The sequence below is a fragment of the Punica granatum genome, chromosome 3, assembly GCF_007655135.1.
Source record: "Punica granatum isolate Tunisia-2019 chromosome 3, ASM765513v2, whole genome shotgun sequence".
NCBI lineage: Eukaryota > Viridiplantae > Streptophyta > Magnoliopsida > Myrtales > Lythraceae > Punica > Punica granatum.
The window spans coordinates 945,376-964,920 of record NC_045129.1 but is presented as its reverse complement, the minus strand read 5'-3'; the positions used below and the strand labels follow the sequence as shown (position 1 = coordinate 964,920).

The 19,545-nt window shown below is 39.9% G+C and overlaps 4 protein-coding genes across 6 annotated transcripts; all 4 read right to left on the bottom strand.

Moving 5' to 3' along the window:
* Positions 1 to 51: 51 nt before the first annotated feature.
* On the bottom strand, positions 52 to 5,061 carry LOC116199460 (probable WRKY transcription factor 32). The gene is made up of 5 exons (XM_031529811.1): positions 4,146 to 5,061; positions 3,984 to 4,021; positions 1,551 to 2,221; positions 1,295 to 1,453; positions 52 to 950 (listed from the first exon to the last, which is right to left on the bottom strand). The coding sequence occupies exons 1-5, from the start codon at positions 4,843 to 4,845 to the stop codon at positions 593 to 595; spliced, it is 1,926 nt and encodes a 641-aa protein (XP_031385671.1). The 5' UTR covers positions 4,846 to 5,061; the 3' UTR covers positions 52 to 592.
* Positions 5,062 to 5,817: 756 nt separating this feature from the next.
* On the bottom strand, positions 5,818 to 6,763 carry LOC116199462 (psbQ-like protein 3, chloroplastic). The gene is made up of 2 exons (XM_031529813.1): positions 6,385 to 6,763; positions 5,818 to 6,284 (listed from the first exon to the last, which is right to left on the bottom strand). The coding sequence occupies exons 1-2, from the start codon at positions 6,619 to 6,621 to the stop codon at positions 5,952 to 5,954; spliced, it is 570 nt and encodes a 189-aa protein (XP_031385673.1). The 5' UTR covers positions 6,622 to 6,763; the 3' UTR covers positions 5,818 to 5,951.
* A 1,316-nt stretch (positions 6,764 to 8,079) lies between these two features.
* LOC116199461 (omega-6 fatty acid desaturase, chloroplastic) lies at positions 8,080 to 12,604 on the bottom strand. Its single transcript, XM_031529812.1, has 10 exons — positions 12,281 to 12,604; positions 11,936 to 11,990; positions 11,026 to 11,279; positions 10,233 to 10,376; positions 9,986 to 10,137; positions 9,674 to 9,796; positions 9,258 to 9,435; positions 8,915 to 9,033; positions 8,544 to 8,658; positions 8,080 to 8,435 (listed from the first exon to the last, which is right to left on the bottom strand). Exons 1-10 carry the CDS (start codon positions 12,317 to 12,319, stop codon positions 8,274 to 8,276), a joined length of 1,341 nt encoding a protein of 446 aa, XP_031385672.1. The 5' UTR covers positions 12,320 to 12,604; the 3' UTR covers positions 8,080 to 8,273.
* Positions 12,605 to 14,703: 2,099 nt separating this feature from the next.
* Positions 14,704 to 16,190, bottom strand: LOC116198618. 3 transcript variants are annotated; one of them, XM_031528810.1, is made up of 3 exons: positions 15,954 to 16,190; positions 15,410 to 15,437; positions 14,704 to 15,300 (listed from the first exon to the last, which is right to left on the bottom strand). In XM_031528810.1, exons 1-3 carry the CDS (start codon positions 16,005 to 16,007, stop codon positions 14,846 to 14,848), a joined length of 537 nt encoding a protein of 178 aa, XP_031384670.1. In that variant the 5' UTR covers positions 16,008 to 16,190; the 3' UTR covers positions 14,704 to 14,845. The 3 variants fall into 3 exon arrangements, with proteins under 3 accessions (XP_031384670.1, XP_031384672.1, XP_031384671.1); XM_031528812.1 differs by lacking the exon at positions 15,954 to 16,190 and adding an exon at positions 15,543 to 15,905; XM_031528811.1 differs by lacking the exon at positions 15,410 to 15,437 and having other exon boundaries at positions 15,954 to 16,185.
* Between the last annotated feature and the right edge of the window lie 3,355 nt (positions 16,191 to 19,545).

The following is a 19,545-nucleotide window of genomic DNA, read 5'->3' as shown; positions in this document are numbered from 1 at the left end:
AGTCGAAAGTTCATTCAAAATGGTGCAGTTGGCCATGCCCGACACACAGGATGCAAACTTCAACGCACATTAACACCCAACAAACAAAAAACCGAGAGCAGTCGCAGCCATCTTCAGACTTTGTTCCAAATCCAACGAAATCTCTCCCCCATCGAGCATCGCAGCTCTCGCCACAGGCACACATAGGGGACCATGTCTCATGCCGATGAACTCAGTAAAAATGGCCTAAAACTAAATATACCTGCTCCAGAGAGAGGGCAATATCAACCCAGCAAACTATCTAGCAAAACTCAAGACTTTGAGCACCCTAGCTAGAGACGCAACGTGAATCCTAATCTAAGTTCAAATAAGGGCATACAGAACCATTATATATACACAAACTCTGCCACTAAAAATGAAACTAAGAAACTGACACATAATAAACTACAAAATTACAAATACCCCTGGATGGGATATTAAGAGGAGAGCAGGAAAATGAGAGCGCAAAATTAAATTTGTAAATAGCCAAACCTGACTCCATCGCCATCCACACTGTCCCAGTGTGACTGTTCATTTTTTTACATGCCATGACAAGGAAGGACTCACGGTCGATTCAGCACGGCTTGATCTCGAATCCAATACTTAAGAGAGTCCGGGCTGATTCCATGGCCTTCTCACCCCCGAGCTCCATCGCCTCCCCTGTTAGGTCACCCTCTTTGTCTACCGACCACTGAGTGGGAGATTTTTGAGTTTGGGATTGATGGAGTTTTTTATTGTGGGAACTACACAGGGAAGCAGGGGAATTGGCTGCCACTAGTGGGCCACTCGGAAGCCCATGTCCCTTCTTGGGGACGGGCATATCATGGTCATGCATTCCTTTGTAGGTGATGGTAACTGCACTCGCGTTATCAACAGCAGTCTCAATGTGCTTCCGGACTGGGCACCCTGCAGAAGTGCATCTATAGTAGTTCCTGCAATCACAATTTTTTTCTTTTTCTTAATTTTAGAAAGAAGCTTAGTACACATGGATACTGATGAGAACACGACGGAAAGGAAAATATGCCTCGTATCCAATGGTCAACCAACAAAATCTTTGTTCAGAGAGTCCAAGTCCAAGAAAACGGTTTTTCATGCGTGGCAAAATTCTGGAGAAATCTTTACCACTTAAAATATAGGATTAGTCATCCATTTCCTTCTATTAACCCCGAGGATAATAAACTCCACACTTTAAGTCAACGAAGTCTTCAACTATTGTCAGGAATAATACAGTCAAGACGTGAAACGTATAAGAATCTGAAATGACAAAAGCACGCACCTGGGATGAGGATTTCCCTTTACCATCTTCTGTCCATACTTGCGCCACCTATATCCATCACCTGAGACTCCCACATCACCTGCTGCATGAACAACCACCTTTGGTTTCTTCCCGGGTTTTAAGACGGGGCTTGAGTGGGACAAGCTGTTTTTCTTCCCCCTGGGCGTCAGGTAGGAGAACAAAACCATTAACACCTGATGCTTCCAAGAAGCTTCTGAAAAACTATTACGAGCATGAATGATATGACAAGACTTGCCTACGTTTTGGCTCTGATCCAAGGGCTTCTTCCTTCTCTGTGGTAGTCCCAGGATTCCCGTTAAAGCCACAAGAATCCTGAGATTTTCCTTCGTACAGCATTGACGTATCTCGTACTGATTCTCCAGAGGATGCCGACGGATTTGAACCATTGAGAACTCGGATAGAATGTTCTTTAGCATTATGTTCCACAACAGGTCCAGCAGATTTCACAATCCTACTTTGTCTCACATTGTTGACCTTTTTCGGAGGGTCATGATTATGTTGATTCTTGTAAATAGTCTCCAGTACATGACCCGACTGATCACAGAATTCAACCTTCTTGGCGCAACATTCGGAATATGTACATCTGAAATAGCTTCGGGACCCTTGAGGACTTTTCACTTGCTTCTGACCATATTTACGCCAATTGTAACCATCAGCACATGATGCTTTTACAGCTGCTAAGGTTAATGCAGGCTTCTGGCCAGAACTATTTCGTAGATCTGCTTTTCCTAAGCATGAATTCTCAATTCTGGGAGCTGATGACACAGACTGAGCGACAGAACTTGGTGAGATTTCTGATGAAGAAGTTGGACACACAGAAGACACAAGCCGGTTACCGGCCAGGGGTTGAAGTGCCTGACCAATAATACCTGCCATAACTTCCTGCTTGGACATCACGCCTTGCTCCTGAAGAAAACAAGAGACATGCAGCATAAAATGAAAGTAATACCAAAGCAGCCAAACTAGTGCAGTGCAAATGCATAATTCAAGAGTTGGTTTATTTTTTGCTTGCTACATTAAGCTTTCATGTCAATCAAACAATATCTGCCTCAAGTTCCCATGCCTTGTAATATCATCCAAGTTCAATTCATCCACCTTCCTATCGAAAACAAACAAGCCATCTCAATATAATCTCTCTTCTGGAGCCACTCAAATTTCTACCATCGTATCTACCACTCTCATTCTCATAGACTTCATTTTCTGAAGATGCCAGACTATCTAAGAGATAGATTCTGTGTCTTCGTAGTGTTTGAATTAAAGGAATTCTGCATAGTCCTTATATTCCCATTGCCCAAGAATTGGTAAACTTAAATTATTGCAAAACATTTATCCTCCTTAAGTGGAGGTGACGCAATGTAACTTGCTCCATCATTGAAACAGAAGTCCAAAACTTGAAGACGTATTACATGTAAGCTTGCAAGCTTCAGCAACCATAATGACCTCTACATGCTACATTAGACAAAAAGAAACATAACACATGAAATTGGGTACCAAACCATAAACAGAGAACTTCTAATGAATACAGCTTCAGTAACATAAAAATAGCCATTGCCTACAAATTTTAGCTATTAAGACAAACTTGCAGGTAATGAACAGAATGTACGCATTTTTCTATGTATGTGTGTGTGTGGGTGGGAGTGGGGGTGTGTATGTTTATGTATGTATAATGATGTATATCTCTTTCCAGCCAATAAAGTGTAACTGAAGGAAGCAAAACGAAACTAATATAAAATCTACAAACTGAACAATCACATTGAAGCTACCTAACAGATAAACAAAAAAGTGGATGAAAGCAGGATCATTGTGCCGGCATTACGCCTATCTCAGATGATGCAGATGCACGCTCTGATTTCCTCCTCCATCTTCCCATTCAACTGTCTATCATCTTCTTAAAATTCATCAATTTGAATAGCAATCAAGTGTTTTGATTTGTTCTAACTAATATTGGTACACTGTCTTGGAAAATGGGCACAGGGATTGAAGTGGCGGAGGACGCAGAGCAATGGATAAAAGAGGCTATTGAAATTTTTTTGCATGTACTGCTATTACATAGGAGTCATTCCTATCACTGAAGCTGAAGGAAAACCTCTCTGTTTTTCGTGTATTTGTGTTGTCTAGATTAGCTATGTGATGGCTTCAATTAAAATAACTACAAATCCAGGAGTTCAATGGGGACAAAATCCTGATACCTTACCAGTAAATGTCAAACACATAAATTAAGAGGCAGCTTAAAAAAGGGAAAAAGAAAAATTCTAGAACAGAGTCCCGCTCTGGAAAATGGGTGAAATACTATTCATCATAGACTAATTGAGTCCAATTAATCGTCAGAGACTAATCCTTGCGCTCTTTAGCTGCTCAAACAGGAATCATACAAACCTTCAACTCCGTCTATGAACCAAAAACTGAACGCGAACCGAGATGCAAGTCACTCTGAACTCCATAATTCAAACAAATTTTTCCCAATGAGAAAGAAATGTAATGAAGAAAGGATGATAAACCGGATTAACAAGCCAAAGCAGAGACGGAAAGGAAAAAAAATTATCCATTATCCATATGAATAAAAGAAAGTATCTGAAGACTAGCTTAGTGCTACCAAGCGAAGAAAGGCGATGCACAGAAATGAACGGAAATGGAAAACGAAGAGCAACTTGTCGCTGTAACTCCTAACCTCGGATTCTTCTCTCTGAGTAGAATGGCCAGGCAAACCTGCGAGATCACACCACCATGAAACCAACACCTCAGCCACATATCCACGAAAAACGCAAGAAATGAAGCCGTACCAAATACCTAGAAATGAATAGCTCAAATAGACAAAAACCACGTAAGTCACCTTCACTGTGATTATTCTGCGAAAATCGAGCAGGAGATCCCGCGGTTAGGGTTTTCAACTCACTCCCGTTCTCCTCCACGCCATCTCCACCGCCAGAGCCGCGGAGCTCGCCTCGCCGCGACTCCCTGAGCGTAGCCGACTCCGGCACCCGATCATCGTCCAATTCAGACCCCGACTCCAGTTCCGACGCGGACTCATAGCTGCTGTCGGCAGAATCCTCCGCTCGGAGAGCTCCGAAGTGTTGGTTCTCTCTCTCTGCCATAACAACCGACTCCCAGGCGCGCGACACGTGCGCGGGAAGATCCTTGAGCGAAGTGCGGAGCAGTGTTCCTCCGTATGTACACTCCCCAACGAGAGATTCACTGGATTTCGCTCTATGTGCTGTATCGATGCTGGTACTTGACGGAAGAAGAAGAAGAACACGAAGACGAAGACGGAAAGGAAAGAGGAGAGAGGGAGGAGGAGGGTTTTGCTGCTTTAAAGAGAGAGAGAGAGAGAGAGAGCGGGGGGAGAGGAGAGGTATATGTGTCTTTGACTGGGATTGACTCGCTCGCTCTCTCAGGTGGTTTCTAGCGATAACAGAATCAGTCGGATGCTCCGTCACACGATGGACGCGGAGATCACCGTTGGTTACGCTGACTTTTGACTGCTTCATTAACGCCGTGAGTGGGCCGTTCTTTGACTCGGATACAAGTGTCATTAAATGCTCATACTATTTCTATTCTATATTTCTTATAGTTCAAGGTACGAAGTTCTTCGAATTCTTTTCTTTTAAGGGAGAATTTTTGTATTTTTGGTCGGGAATTTCTTTTTATTTTTTTAATAATAGTTTATATTTGTGATGGTGGGTCTATCGTCTAGTGATTTGATTTTGGGTGGGCCTTTGGTCAAACTTCGTACTTCCTCAGTGGTACCATTATAATATTAATAAAATGTACATATAAATCTATACTCATCCAAAAAAAAAAAGTGTACGTGTATTATCTAGGAATATATATGGATGTAGAGATCGATGTCCGGATTGATCTATAGTATAGTATAATATTAGTTCATGCAAGGAAATTATTCATATTTTTTAAATAAATCATTTGATCTCAAATAAATTACTTATTTTTTACATAATTTATTATTTAAATCATAAGCATGTTATCTGAAATTTTCAAGTAAATACACATATATACAATACATGCAATTCAAGTGTATGCAGCATATATAATTTTCCTAGATGTCCGATAATATGATCTCTATAACAATTTACTTAGAATGGAGTGATTTACTATTACAAGCTATGTCCTACTGTTCAACTTGCTAATAATGCAACCTTTCACTGATTATTGATCTTGGACAAGACCAATATCTTTGAATGATTCTCTTCATATTCCAATACCACAAATGCAAAAGGTCATTTGACTATTCGATTGTTTTTCCCTTTTTCGGGATAAGTGATTCTTCAATCTTCAAGAAATTAGCATTTTAAAAATGAAAGAATAGGATACCGTGTTGTTTCGAAACCCATTTCCTTTTTGTAGAAGACAAAAGTAGAGTTTTGAATAAACAAGTCATACAAAATATAAATTACGTTTTGATATCTTTAAATTTTGGAATACGTTATGAATTCATTTTTATCAGTCCAATATAATAATTTTTCCTCGTTGTCCCTCGCATTTTTTTGGGATGAAAATCACAACGCGGTCTTATAACCAAACCAGCAAAATACCTATTCCATAGGCCTGTGATGTGGTATGTAGCTCGGGAGTTAAATGGCGAATGACCAATGGATTATTACCATATTGCAATAAAAAATTGTCATATCCTAGACAAGATCTCACCAAGAGCTTCGGTAATCCTCCCGTAACACTCCCAAACACGAGCGTCATCCGCGTCCCGAGCAGCGTAATCTAGCCTGGTGACTCCATTGAAGAGGTCGGAGTAGAGCTTCCTGAGCTGAGGCCTCTCATTCCCCGGCTTGTTCTGGATGATGGTATATATGTCTTTCTTCAACTGGACAGAGGCCTTCCTCATAGCCCTCTGAGCCTCCCCCCAGGACTGGGACTCGAGCAAGGACCTGACTTCCAATAAGGACTCCGCGTCATCCCGAACTCCAGACATCGCCTCCTCAAACGTCTGGTCCGGTGCCACCTGATGGGTCGCAAAGAGACATCGAAAATGCATCAAAGCGGCTTAGTCATAAGGCATACAATGTTGCAAGTTCATCAGATATGACAGTTGTCAAAAGTACCATGTTGAAATTGAATTCTGGCAGTAGTGTCCCCCCGATAGCTGGAATTTCCATAAAGAGGGCTGATTTCGACGAGAGTAGAAGGGAAGTTAGGGCCGTAACCGCGGCCCGTCGTGTCATGAGATTCGGAACGTACGGCTTGCCGGGAATGTGATGGATGGTGGTGGGTTGATGAAGTTTGGATACGGTGGGCTGTGTAAGTAAAGGGCATAGTGCTTCCATGAGTCTAGAGAGCATCTGATAGCACAGATACAGAGATATTCTCTTGCAGGACTACGCAGAAGAAGAAGAAGAAGAAGAAGAAGAAGATAAGGGGATGGCTTTCATAGGGGAGGTCGAATTCTTGTTTCCCAGTCTGCAAGGGCAAATCTCCGCCGTTGAATCTCGTGAAGGGCAAATCTCTGCCGTCAAATTCTTGAAGTGTGAATATCGACAGATAGATTAGGCTAATAATCACTGGCAGATGAAACAAGAAACGACAACAATTCATAACTAATGAACTTCTTCTTGTCTGTCCCTTCCCCTGTTAGATTCTATCATCTCCCCTGCAATGTAAATTGGAAAACAGCTTCCACATTACTTCCTCAAACACCATTGAACAAGAAAACAACTGAAAACAGTTGTCTTGGACATCCTACCAGACGGTAGTTTTCCTTTTCATTTTGTCTTTTAAAATAGAAAACTACCCATAGGATAGTTATATTTAAATTTCCTCCAAATCTGTCTTCGTGTATATTTCCATTTCTCCTGCGAGATTTCAACAATGGGATTCGAGGGAGAAAGGGTGAGATTCAATGTGGGCGGTAAGAAGTTCGAGACGATCGCCACAACCGTCGCCAATGCTGGACTGAACTCATTCTTTGGTCCACTCCTGGACAGTAAGCGGAACCTACGCCCCGCGTTTGAAACACAGAGGTCCAACGGTTAAGCCCCTCTATGTTTCAACTTGGACAACAAGATATTCTCAACTCGTCAGTTAAGGGACGATGAAAACGGGATTGGCGTCTGGGACCGGGAGACTGGAAAGCAGGTTGATTTTATCCAAGAAGCAGATGAACCGTCGGGACAAGCGCATAGACTACAATGGTTAAGTCAGAGCAATTGCTTATTGGCCGCTTTTCATTCCCGATCGACCCGGAACGCGTATCGCCATCCCTACAACCTTTGCCAGTTAGATCTTAGAGACAAATAAGAAGACGGCTTGGTCATGGTGTGGTACGCCTGACCTTACAAGAAGGGAAAGAGTTTGGGATGCAGTGGCAATGGAGGACAAGAGCCTGATTGCTGTGACCTATGAATACTTCGAGGGTCTAGGGTTTTTAGATCTTCGTCCCCCGCGCGGTGTCCGTTGGGGGCCAAGGTGTTCCTCTGGAATGGACATGACATTGACAAGGGTGGGTCGTCACTTGTCGCCCCAAGCTGGAATATTACGAGGGGTAACTTTTGCTATCCACATACGACAACATATCCGTGTTTCGGGGTGCTGATTTCATCCCCACACTACGGCTTCACAGAAGCGATGGAGGTTTCATATGCAATTTCTCCGTTGGTGGGGTCAGATTTTTACCCTACACCATGAGGATAACAAATTCGATATTTGGGAGACTCGACCTGCAATTCTATAGTAACATGTCACAGAATTTATACGATTTTATCTCCCTTTATCTCACATTTACTTTGGAGAGAACATGTCAATATTCTGAAGTATCTTTGCTTGATTTCTTCTTTACTCTCAGTACCAAGTATCACCGAAGAACTGTTCGATACATTGGAAAATCATACAATAACTTGCAGAAAATGACATACCATTAGTTGGTAGAAACAATGAGAAGTATTGTCCAAGAATCTAGAATTAGCAGTCTCGAGCTCTACAGTGAGGGAACAACGAATCAAGCATAGTCAGGCATTACTTGTTTGAGGAATGTAATGGGCTTTGCATCCTTGTACCCTAGCTCGTCAAATGCTAAGTAGTTCTGCTCCTTATCGTAGACATGGCAAATCGTCATTATAGTCTTCATCAAACGCCAGTTCCACGTGGCCTCGTTCAGATACTGTGTACAGAAATTAAACAAATGACGGGGATATTTTTGGGTGAAAGCACAGGTGAATCTCTTTAACGTACAAAGAGCAAAATACTTGATATGTAGACGAATTTCTACCTTTCCCCAGTTCTCTTGAAGAGATTTGTGAGCTGCTCGAAGGTTATAGCTTGGAATCCTTGAGGATATGTGATGGGGGATGTGGACATTGATATCATGGCACAGAATTTCAATCCTGTCCCAGAACAGAAAGAGTTTCTTATGTTGGAAATTTCCTGAGAAAGGCTCCATAATTCCATTCCTCATGCTGATAATGAAATCTTAGACATAGGTTTCTAAAAGACCAAAAAATCGAGCTGATCAAGATAAGCATTTGCATTAATTATGAGGAAGGATACCAAGAACAATTTTGAGCTTCTCTCCAATAAAGCGTGATCCACATCAGTGAAAATTTTCTACGCAAAATTTGAAGAGAGGGGAGGGGACATTACCAATTTGGATAATCACAGTGGACAGTTCCGTTAAGCTGTGCCTGAGCAGCATTCCATTCTTCGGAAGACTTGAATGGTATATGAGGCGCTGTATGGTGGACCATCGTGAAAGTACTCATCTGCAGAACCGTTTTTCACTATCTAACTTAACAAAGTCACTATTCCAGAAATGCACAGATCCACTTCTGCCTTATTAAAAAGCTTTCTAACAGTAACTCAGATTGAAATAATAATGACTAGACATTTATCTGAATTGCACCGAAAAATCCATTATGCCTAAAGAGACGACGAATGAATTCAAAATAAAAGGGATTATTAGTGAAGGAAGGATCATTATGGTTACCCAGAAGTGATAGCCCAACCATGGCACTAACCAAAACTTGATCCATCCCACAATGCCCGTTTTATAAATAATCAAAGGCCAACCAATCGCCATGAATGCAAAAACACAAGCCAAGCTGATCTTCACCCTCTTCAATTCGTTGGATCTGAACTTGCTCAAATCAAAGTGCCACCCTAACCTATTCCCAGAACAAGATATAGCAAGAACCATCACAAATATCAGGAAACCAGAGATAGCAATTCTGACACAATACACAATTATCAGTGTGACAAATCACGAGCGCGATCTCCGTCATTTTCAAATAATTACACTCTGATTATTTGCTTCCGACCAATCAGACCCAGGTTGATTTTCTGAAAGAAAATGAAGCTCGTTCTGAAACAATTTGAGACTCCGTTTCTATCATTAAAACTTACCAGTGAGCAATGGACATCCAAGGACGAAGTGGCCCATATCCATACATTAGCGCTTTACGAAGAAGAGAAGAGGATTCAATTTCCTCTTTCCACACGGGATGCCAAGCTGTATCTGCAGACAACCTATAGAAATCAAAGTGAGAGGAATAAGAACGAAATCAAAGAAGGATCCGGAGATTATTCAACTAGCTAAAGAAAGAAAAGATTGACATTGTAATGACAAAAGCAGATACTGCTGCCATTCGTGAGAGAGAGAGAGAGAGACAGAGATAGAGAGAGGGAGGGAGGGAGCAAGAGGAGTGTCACACTGACATGTTTGTTTTTGCATGATGCTGATCGTGCTTGAATCTCCATGGCTCGTACGGATATATCAGAGGAAGAAATGCAAGTGTTCCAACTACATCTTCCAGTAGTTTGTTCCGTGCAAACGATTTGTGAGCACAATCGTGGCCTATGACAAAGAACTTAGAAAATGGGGACAGAAAACAGGACGAAAAGAGTTGGCTCAGAATTATGTATCAAGAATAAACTGTCAGAAAGAGAACTTCCAGCAACTTACTCCTGTAATGGCAGTTCCTGTCCACGCCCAAGCCAAAGGGAGAAGGTACCATGGAGCTTTTGCAATCATGAAGAGTCCCAAAGCATATGAAGTAACAGAAATCAAAACCGACTTCCATGCTTTCAAATCATCAATTTCAAATACCTATGATAAAGAAAAGAAAGAGAAGTATATATCAGATATATAGTTTTAGCGAGACACAAAAATTGAATTATTTGAAGCATTTTAATACTTTTATGATGGCATGAGGTCTCTTATATTGTACTAATAATAAACCCCAGTAAAGAAACCAACACAAGCAAACCAATCACGTGACCACAGGGGCAGAAGGTGCCAAGTTTACTAGAGTACAATCACTTTGAACTCTAAACTCCCATGACTTAAAGACAGAACCCATATTCAAATGCTGGACTTTCTTCTGGATCATTTGCAAACAGTTATGGTAAATATACTTTCTGAGCCAGACAAAGGTTTTAGAAGTAGCAGATAAGAGAACGGGTGGAATTTTTTCTCATAAACATCTCTCTGAGAAGCAGTCAACCATCAAATGAAAAGCTTTCACTAGTATCCCCATATCCATCAGATAGTACTAAACTCAAGAACAGTCTCGATAATTCTCTTTTTTTCAGGCCACCACAAATTTCAACAATTAAATAAACCAATTGTGGTTAAAGAAAAGTTACTCGTTTTATATGGGTGTTTGATGCAAGTTGGACCAGATTGCCGAAGCCAGGACACAATAACAATGAATAATGACATGGTTCTTCAGCGTGACATCTTCAGAGAATAATACCTTTTTGGGAAGGGAATTCATGATATCCTTCAACGTGACATCTTCAGGGAGGGGTTCCCCGATTTGCCTGAACCCATAACTCTCAGACAATTGCTTCCGATACTCAGCATTGTCTACTGAAGAACTCTCTGCAGGAGGCCGGGCCACAGGAACAGCCACAGCTCTCACGATTTGAACCCTCTTTGCGGAAAAGGAATATCTTTTATGTTTGATTCCCTTCTTTAAAGGGTCTTCCAACTTCAAATAGCATATGCCTGTGTTTCATAGCTACCATTAGCAAAGGAAAGATTGACATTGGGAAATCCTCAAGATTAATGAGACCGAGAAACTGTCATACTATCAATATGGCTATCCTCTGCCAAAAAATAACAACCTCCAAAACCAAGTTCTGATTCTTTTTTCTTTCTCTCCTTTTGTAATTGAGAATTGCTAACCTAAAGACTGAGGAAACCATTTTAGGTGTGAAAAAAGGTCTTCAGACATCAGCGCTTGATTAGCTTCCAATTTGCCTCCCTCCAAAAGGACGGAAACACTGATATTCTTGATAGTCTGACTACTAATAAGAGTTTACTCCTTCAATTGAACTAATAGTAAAAGTTTACTCATTCAAATCAATAGCACCGCCACAGTGGATGATTCAGATTGTCAGAATAAGCCAGTTGCATATCACCTGTGAGACCAATCAAATATTCTTGTTCTAAGTATTCCAAAAGTCATTTTATTTTAAGATACCCAAAAATAACTGCTCAGGAGCAGACACTTAATCCGATGTACCAGACCCATTGATAGAGAAGCATATTATGTTGCAAATGATGTGGCAATTTTCTGAAAATGTGACACTTGCAACTATCCTAAAAGGTATACTTTTGCGCTAATGACCCGACAATCATCAGACTCCCTGTTACGTTACCTGGTGAAGTATGGGAAGAAATCAGTTGAGTACGGATTGAGCTCTGATGAGGGCCCTGTAAAAATATCAATAAATAAATAATAAACAAACCAGACAAATTTAGACCGAAACAGTGCAGTGCATCTTCTACAGAGGAGCTGAAGAAACAGGTTCAAGTATCAAACGCTTAAATGGGAACAACCCCACTTCATTCCCAATCAAATCCATGAAAGATTAATCCCAAACCCAGAGCTAAAACCCCAATGTACATCAACGAGAGAACTCTGCACGAGTCCAGGACAAATATCAGAAGAAGGGGGAGAGAGAGAGAGAGAGCCAGAGAGAGGTGGAAGTATCAATGGAGACCTTGAAGAGGAACACAGAGTCCGCAAGCCTGCAAGCCATGATGATAGAGCAGAGGTTGCAGGCGGACTCCCAGCTCAAGGGACTCTCACGCTCGCCTCAATGAACCCCTCCCGAAATTAAACGGAGTGGAGGCGGCCGTAAAGGATAGAATTTGGGGAGACCCTTTATTGGTTCTTTCTCTAATGGATCTTCGTCGAACTCGATTCTGCTCCCTCGCTTTATATCGGAAGCTGACCTCCGACTGTGCCAATTCTCTCTGTCTCTGTCTCTGTCTCTGTCTCCCTCCCTCCCTCCCTCTCTTTCGCCGACCACAGAGAGAGAGAGAGGATGTGGATAGCATTTCATTGGTCACTACAGCCGTTTGTTTCCCTTCCGCTCCATTTTCCCTTCCGTACAATTAAATTGACTTGGAGAAAATGATATTTCGTATTTTTTCTGCATCCGCCGGCTTCAGTTCATCCCGAACCGATTGAACATGTCAACTTGTCAAGTGGCAGTGACGAGAGCCGCTTGTGGATGACATCTTGGAAAGTTTTGGTTCGGTTCGGCTCGGCTCTTGGACTCTTCGACCCGGCCATGACCCCTTTTTTCGGCTAGCAATATGAAATATGAGATCATGTCGTTGTTATTCTATGAAATATGAGTAAACGGTGCATGCATCTGAATTTCCAAATTGCACACAATCCGATTCCGAGTATAAAATTCAATCGTTCCGGTGCATTTTGCTAAGAGAAACGTTTACTTCGTGCTGCCTTAATGAATTGACTTGACAAGGATACACATTTTGGGAAGAGAATAATAGGAACATTATTTTGTCCTCTTTTTTTAATAATCGGGTGGGAGATTTGGAATAGTACAAGAAAAAGATGATAGGCACATTCAAACGGTGCGTGCTGTCACACGCATTGAGTGCACTTCCTATTCTGCCGAAATGATAAAATATCACAAGTCGAGTAAAACGCTTCCATGAAATAATGAAGGCATGTTTATTTTGGAAGTTAAAATCATTTTAATTTTAACTTTAAGTTTAACTTAACACACCACACAACAAAAATATACATTTCTCAAATCAAAAATTTTAATTTTAACTTTAACTCAACACACTACATAATTATTTGTCATTTTTCATAATCAAAATCAAAGTTATTTCAACTCTAAAACCAAACGCACTATTATAATAGACTTCTCCATTGCGTCGTGAAAAACCTTCTTTTCCTTTTTTTCTTTTTATACTGTTGCATAATTATGGTTGGATTGGAGAGGAGAGGAATTCCCAATTTCCCACTCACGACCCTCCGTCCACCCATTACGCACAGTGCACGCCACCTCTGGCTTTGGGCAAAGATATTAGTCCCAAGGAACACGTGCCTTTTGATTCTTTGATATGTTACATCCTTATTATATCAGAAACAGTTTGTCAAAAAGTTGAAATAACATAGCTTATTGCTCTATCCATCCCTTTCTTGATTCATTCTGTTTCATTCTACATGTCTTTGTTTCATGTTATTCCAAGTTCAATCAGCGGGTTCGGAATGTTCAAGTTACTCTTAAGAAGTTTAATTATTTATCCTTCCCCAATGATCGACATCGTGTTATCAGATTTACCCGTGTCCTTAAGATCAACAAGGTATTATTATAAAAGAAACGTATGAACTGTCTCAACAAAGTTTATTTCGAAACCGTACTCATATGCTCATATCAAGGAAGAGTAATAATATTACTCATTCCCCTCTACAAACGGAAGATCGTACATTCTCATGTAAAGCAGTCGAAGTACCTTTCTAGAGTTTATGAGGCACAAGTAAACAAGATAAGCAATAACAACCTGATTTTAAAAAAACAAAAAAATGAAATTTCATCTATAAGGAGATCGAACTTGAGGGGCCGTTTGAATTCAGAGTTAAAGTTACTTTGATTTTGATTTTGATTTTGATTTTGAAAAATGACAAATGAGATGTGATTATAAATTTGACTTGGGAAACGTGTGTTTTTGTTGTGTAGTGTGTTGAGTTAAAGTTAAAATTAAAGTTAAAATCAAATTTCTCTCAATCCAAACGGGGCGACATAACTGGATGCAGTTGATCAATGAATGTGACCTCCAATGTTCACTGAAATCTATCAATCAAGATGTTCACATTTCCAACTATCCAAAACCCATGTCAGATTGTATATGCTAATGGAAGAGTAGATTAGCTGGGAATGCCAATCTCTACTGCATATTCAAGTTTTTGTGAAATTAATTACCTTTAAAATGGGTATCACATATTGACTAAACCAAAAAAAAAAAAGAACGAAAAAAGAATCCAATGACTGATTCCAGCCCTGTTGAAGTTCAGAAGATCTGAAGGCTCCTAAATTTTTTGAGAGATATCGATTAGCTTAACATTCCGATTTTAAATCCCAAGTAAACCATGACCCGATAATTACGTGTAAATACAAACTGCAAGTTGTTATTCACAGTGGAGTGTCAATTTATGCAGATGCAAAAAGTGTTGTTTTTAAGGAACAAAATGCAGTCAATAGCACAAATCACTTTGCTTTCAGAATATTGTTCAGCTAATGATATCACTCAATATCGTACCCTTTCTCTTGAAGCTCCTGAATGACCTCATTCCTCATCCTGAACCACAGCTTCTGAGCCTCCTGCTCGAACTTCTTGTTCTGCAGCTCTTTCTGATAGTTGTACGCGTCCTTGTCCGATTCCACGAACCCCTTTGGCCCAATCGTTGTGCCGACCATTCCCCCCTTGGCAATGAATTCCTCCATGGCTTCTTTGTCGCCTGGGTAGGGAAACTCCCTACGCTCGTATAGATGGGCAAGTTCTTTCTCTTCCTTGGGCCGAGGCTTCAGAGTCCACCACCCGAGTGGGGACGTCTCATTGTAGAGCCACACAGCCCCGATGATGGTGTATGTGCAGAGCAGGGCCTTGCCTATTTGCTTCCAGAAGTAGCGGTCTTCTCTCCCCATCCCTATCTTGCTCAGAATCTTCTCCGCATCCATTGATTTTATGTACTCGATGCCTACAATGCGGAATCCAACTCATTACATGTCAACGCCTTCAGGCAAGTAAAGGTTAACACCTGAAATTTCCATTTCCAACTAATAACACCAAGACCATCTGAAACTTACAAACTCCGGTTCGCCGCGTAACAGCAATCTACAGAGAGGAAATTATGTACTCAGAAGAGGAGCACCGAAATTGTTAGGGATCAAAAGAAATGAAGGGGACAGTATCGGTAACAAAGTTATCTAATGATCATACCATAAGAAATATCAGGGAGAAGAAAGTTGGCAACGGCGATTGGATAAGTATGATCGAGAAGTTAAAGGGATGAAGAGCCTATCCGTAGACTTAGTCCATGAAAGGACTTGAGCATCTTGAACAATTGCTTGCGACACAAAGCAAGGCAAGATCAATGCTCCCAAAGGAAAATATCCCTAGTTCAAACAGGAAGCTCGGACGGAGGAAGAACCATCGCGTCAACAGTAGAACCACCAACATCGGACGAACAAGTTCTCATTCAGACATTTAATCGAACAAGTGGTATGCGAGTGGACATTGCATCATGCGGTGGCAAAAGCAGTAGATAACCACGCATTACAAATTCCTACGCCATAGCTGCACTGCACAGACACATACATTCCATGCTGCTCAAGGATCGAACCAACTTACCAATTTTGGCCTCCCGAAAGCGTTTGCGAGCCATTGGAGACAGTAAGTCAGCATAATCTACTACGCAGCTCCCATTCCTGGCCGAGAAGAAATCGCCGGGGGGGTGGGGGTTAGGGGCCGCTGAAGCCTTGAAAGTGAAGGGAAGAAGAGGAGGATTGGACTTCGAGCTCGAGTAGCAGTTCTTCCTGGCGGGCTTCTATGGATTTTTTATTCGGTGGCTAAACTGGGCTGAAGCCCAAAAACCCCATTCAACAGCAGCAGCAGTAGTAGTAGTAGTAGTCTTGTGCCCAAGTGATTGTTCGGCCGCCCGTTGATATAATAGTCGTCTCGTTCGTCGCCCACATATTGCGGACGTAACTTGGAATGGCCACGAAGAAATGGTTTTATTTTTTTGCCAAATCATATCAGCAACCATATCCAGATTTTGAAAGCAACTTTGAATCGTGTGCGTGAAAAAAGTATTCCACGGGAGGTGCTTCAGTATGAATAATCTTCCAATAAGTGGCACGAGTTCACGATGAAGGCCGCGTCATTAGATGCCGACATCGATTTTCCAAGGGAAGAGGGGAAGGACTGGGGGAGGCATGCATAATTAAACCACTATGAATTATCATAATTAAACCATATTCTGGTCATCAAGAGAAAATTTATTTAGTAGGCTGCAGCTAATTCGTGCTATTGGTATATAACATATACTCAATAATCCAAAACAATATTGGAATAGTTTTTCGGAAAATTATGATGAACCCCGATGTAAATAATATATATTGTTGAATGATATTTGTTTGGTCTAGAATTTAAGCACCGTGTCCATTTCAATCGAGTATGTCACATTTATACTATCGTTAGGTAAATTAAAAGTCCAAGGACCTACCAATAATAATAATAAAAAAAAAGGTCCAAGGACTATGCCTAGGTCTCATTCCTTTACATTTTGTATGGAATTGCCGAATGCATTATATGTGAGTTGAGTGGGCGAGATTTCAGCTACACAAAGCTAGGGAGTTATTATTATACACTTGCTGAAACATATATAACAACATTATTCGCATTACGTGTATGCTTTTTCTTTTTTTTTTTTTTTTTGCTTCGAACATTACGTGTATACTATATAAATTATTAGTCCATATATGGTATGATTCTTCAGGAACAAATTTTTTTTTTTTCTCATCGAGCCAAAAATAGAAATAGTTTTTTGTTCCTTTATCTAATGCGCACGTAGTTACTATATATAATTCAATTGCTTTTTCATATGCAGGATAACCATTCAACGATACAATGCAGTGATGCACGCATATGATTTTCTTTTTTGGAGTGAATTTTAATGGATTTTTTTGCCGCCCGCGATAATTATTACAACCAAGACCAAAAGACGTCACCATCGATGGATCATTTCAGTTTAGTAGAAATGAGAAACCAACCCTGTTCTGGGTGAACCAATCCTAAATGTTCAAATAATAGGCAACTGAAGAGTTTAGATCATCGATCAGAAAGTGGATTAATCAACCCATGGCTGGCATATACGTAACCATTTATCAGCTCATTATAATCATATAATATTTGAAAGTAAACTACATAATTATTTTATTTGATTGATGTTGAATCTCATCCGAATACGGCCTCACTTCACTGGGAAGAAAGATATGTGGATTCTACAATATTTTTAAGGAGAATGTCATGTCATAGGCTCATGGCTAACACAGGATCATAGATCTAGAGTCCTCTAATGACGACGACGGCCATCATCTACCTATGAAAGTAAAAGTTTTACCAATGTACGTAACATTTCAAAAATGGGATAATTGAATAAATAAGAATAAAGAGGATTGTTTGAGTTGGAAAAGAGAGAAGAAAGAAATAGAGTACTACTATTTTAAGGAGAATGTCATGTCATAGGTTCATGGCTAACACAGGATCACAGATCCAGAGTACTACTAATGACGACGACGGCCATCATCGAATGGTTGGTAAGAGGCTAAGAGCTACCTATGAAGTAAAAGTTTTACCAATGTACGTAACATATCAAAAATGGGATAATTGAAGATATAAGAATAAAGAGGATTGTTTGAGTGGAAAAAGAGAAGAAAGAAATAGAATTAATTTCACGTAATATTGGACTGTTTCAAGCAATTGGGAAAAAAAAAATGGATTGTTCCATCGTGGGACGAAAAAATCATGCTTTGAAGTGTCATTAAATTTTAGTCTAATCCTTCAAGATTCCAATCCTTTTTCCATGTGAAATGAAGAAGTCCACTAGTGTAATGAGACCACATGAAATGTTATCTGCAACTAATCAAAGCCAACTTATATCTATAATATAGAGTTTATGCTGCATGCAACAACAATTAGCGGTTATTTGCTAATTCTGTTCATCAAGATAATTAGTAAGCTGCAGCTAATTCTTGCCATTGGTATATATACTCGATAGTCCAAAACCACATTGGTTGGAATATTTTTCTTGTAAAAATTATGATCGAATGAACCCCGATTTAAGTGATGTTGAACAATGTTTGCTTGGTCTAGAATTTAAGCAGTGTATGTGTCCATTTTGGTAGAGGCTATAACATGTGCATTATCCTTAGGTAAATTAATTAAAAGTCCAACCAAGGACCATACTATACTATGTCATTCCTTTTGATTTTGTATGAATTATATATATATATTTTGCTTGGTTGTGCTACTTCAGCTATACAAGCTAAAGAGTTATTATTATATAATTAGCGAAACATATATAACAATATTATTCCCATTAAGAGTGTATACTCTTTCGTTTTATAAAGTAATTCAAAATTTATTCTACATATTATATATTCAATATATTCAACTTTCGATAAATAAAAGAGTAGAAGAAAAAAAGCAACTTCTCTTCCTATACCCATTTCATTTATCAAACGATTTAAAATTTTAAAGTTTAAAAATAAATAAATTATTTAATTCTTAAAGAGATGATCCATTATTAAAATTAATTTATTATAAATATTATATACTCTATTTGACTTCTGATAAACTAAAAAAAGGAAGAAAGAAATAATCTCTCTTCATTTTTCTATAAATACTTCGAAAAAGCGTACAAAGCACAAAAATTGAGAACACAACACTGAGTCGAGAAAATCAAAATCAAGAAAAGCTGCCCAAATTGCTCAAGAATGCATGATGAGATTGTCTCCTACAAGAGGCTCTCTTCAGATGTCTGCTATAATAAATGTGCATCCTTTCCATCCCTAGCTCTTTTTCGGCTCGTGTTTTGAAGCACTCGCACCTGTTAATTTGCTGATTTAAAGCAACACATCGTCGATTGATCAAGTGCTGTTCAGGCGTGCTTTCGTGCAACCAGTGGCACCTTCAACCGACCAAGAAAGTGCAGCACCGTTTAGCATATTAAGGGAGGAGAAGGACTAGAGGTCCCAGAAATAACTAAGAATAACCAAAAGATTCTGCACTTACTAGTGTTAGAAAATTCATTATTAACCCCAAGTGGTACATAGGGCAAGCAATGATCGGACTTTTCTTTATTGTAGAGAATTAGACAACAATTAGTTTATCAACGTGATTAGTAATGCCACTTACTCGATTGGATTAAATGCCAACTACT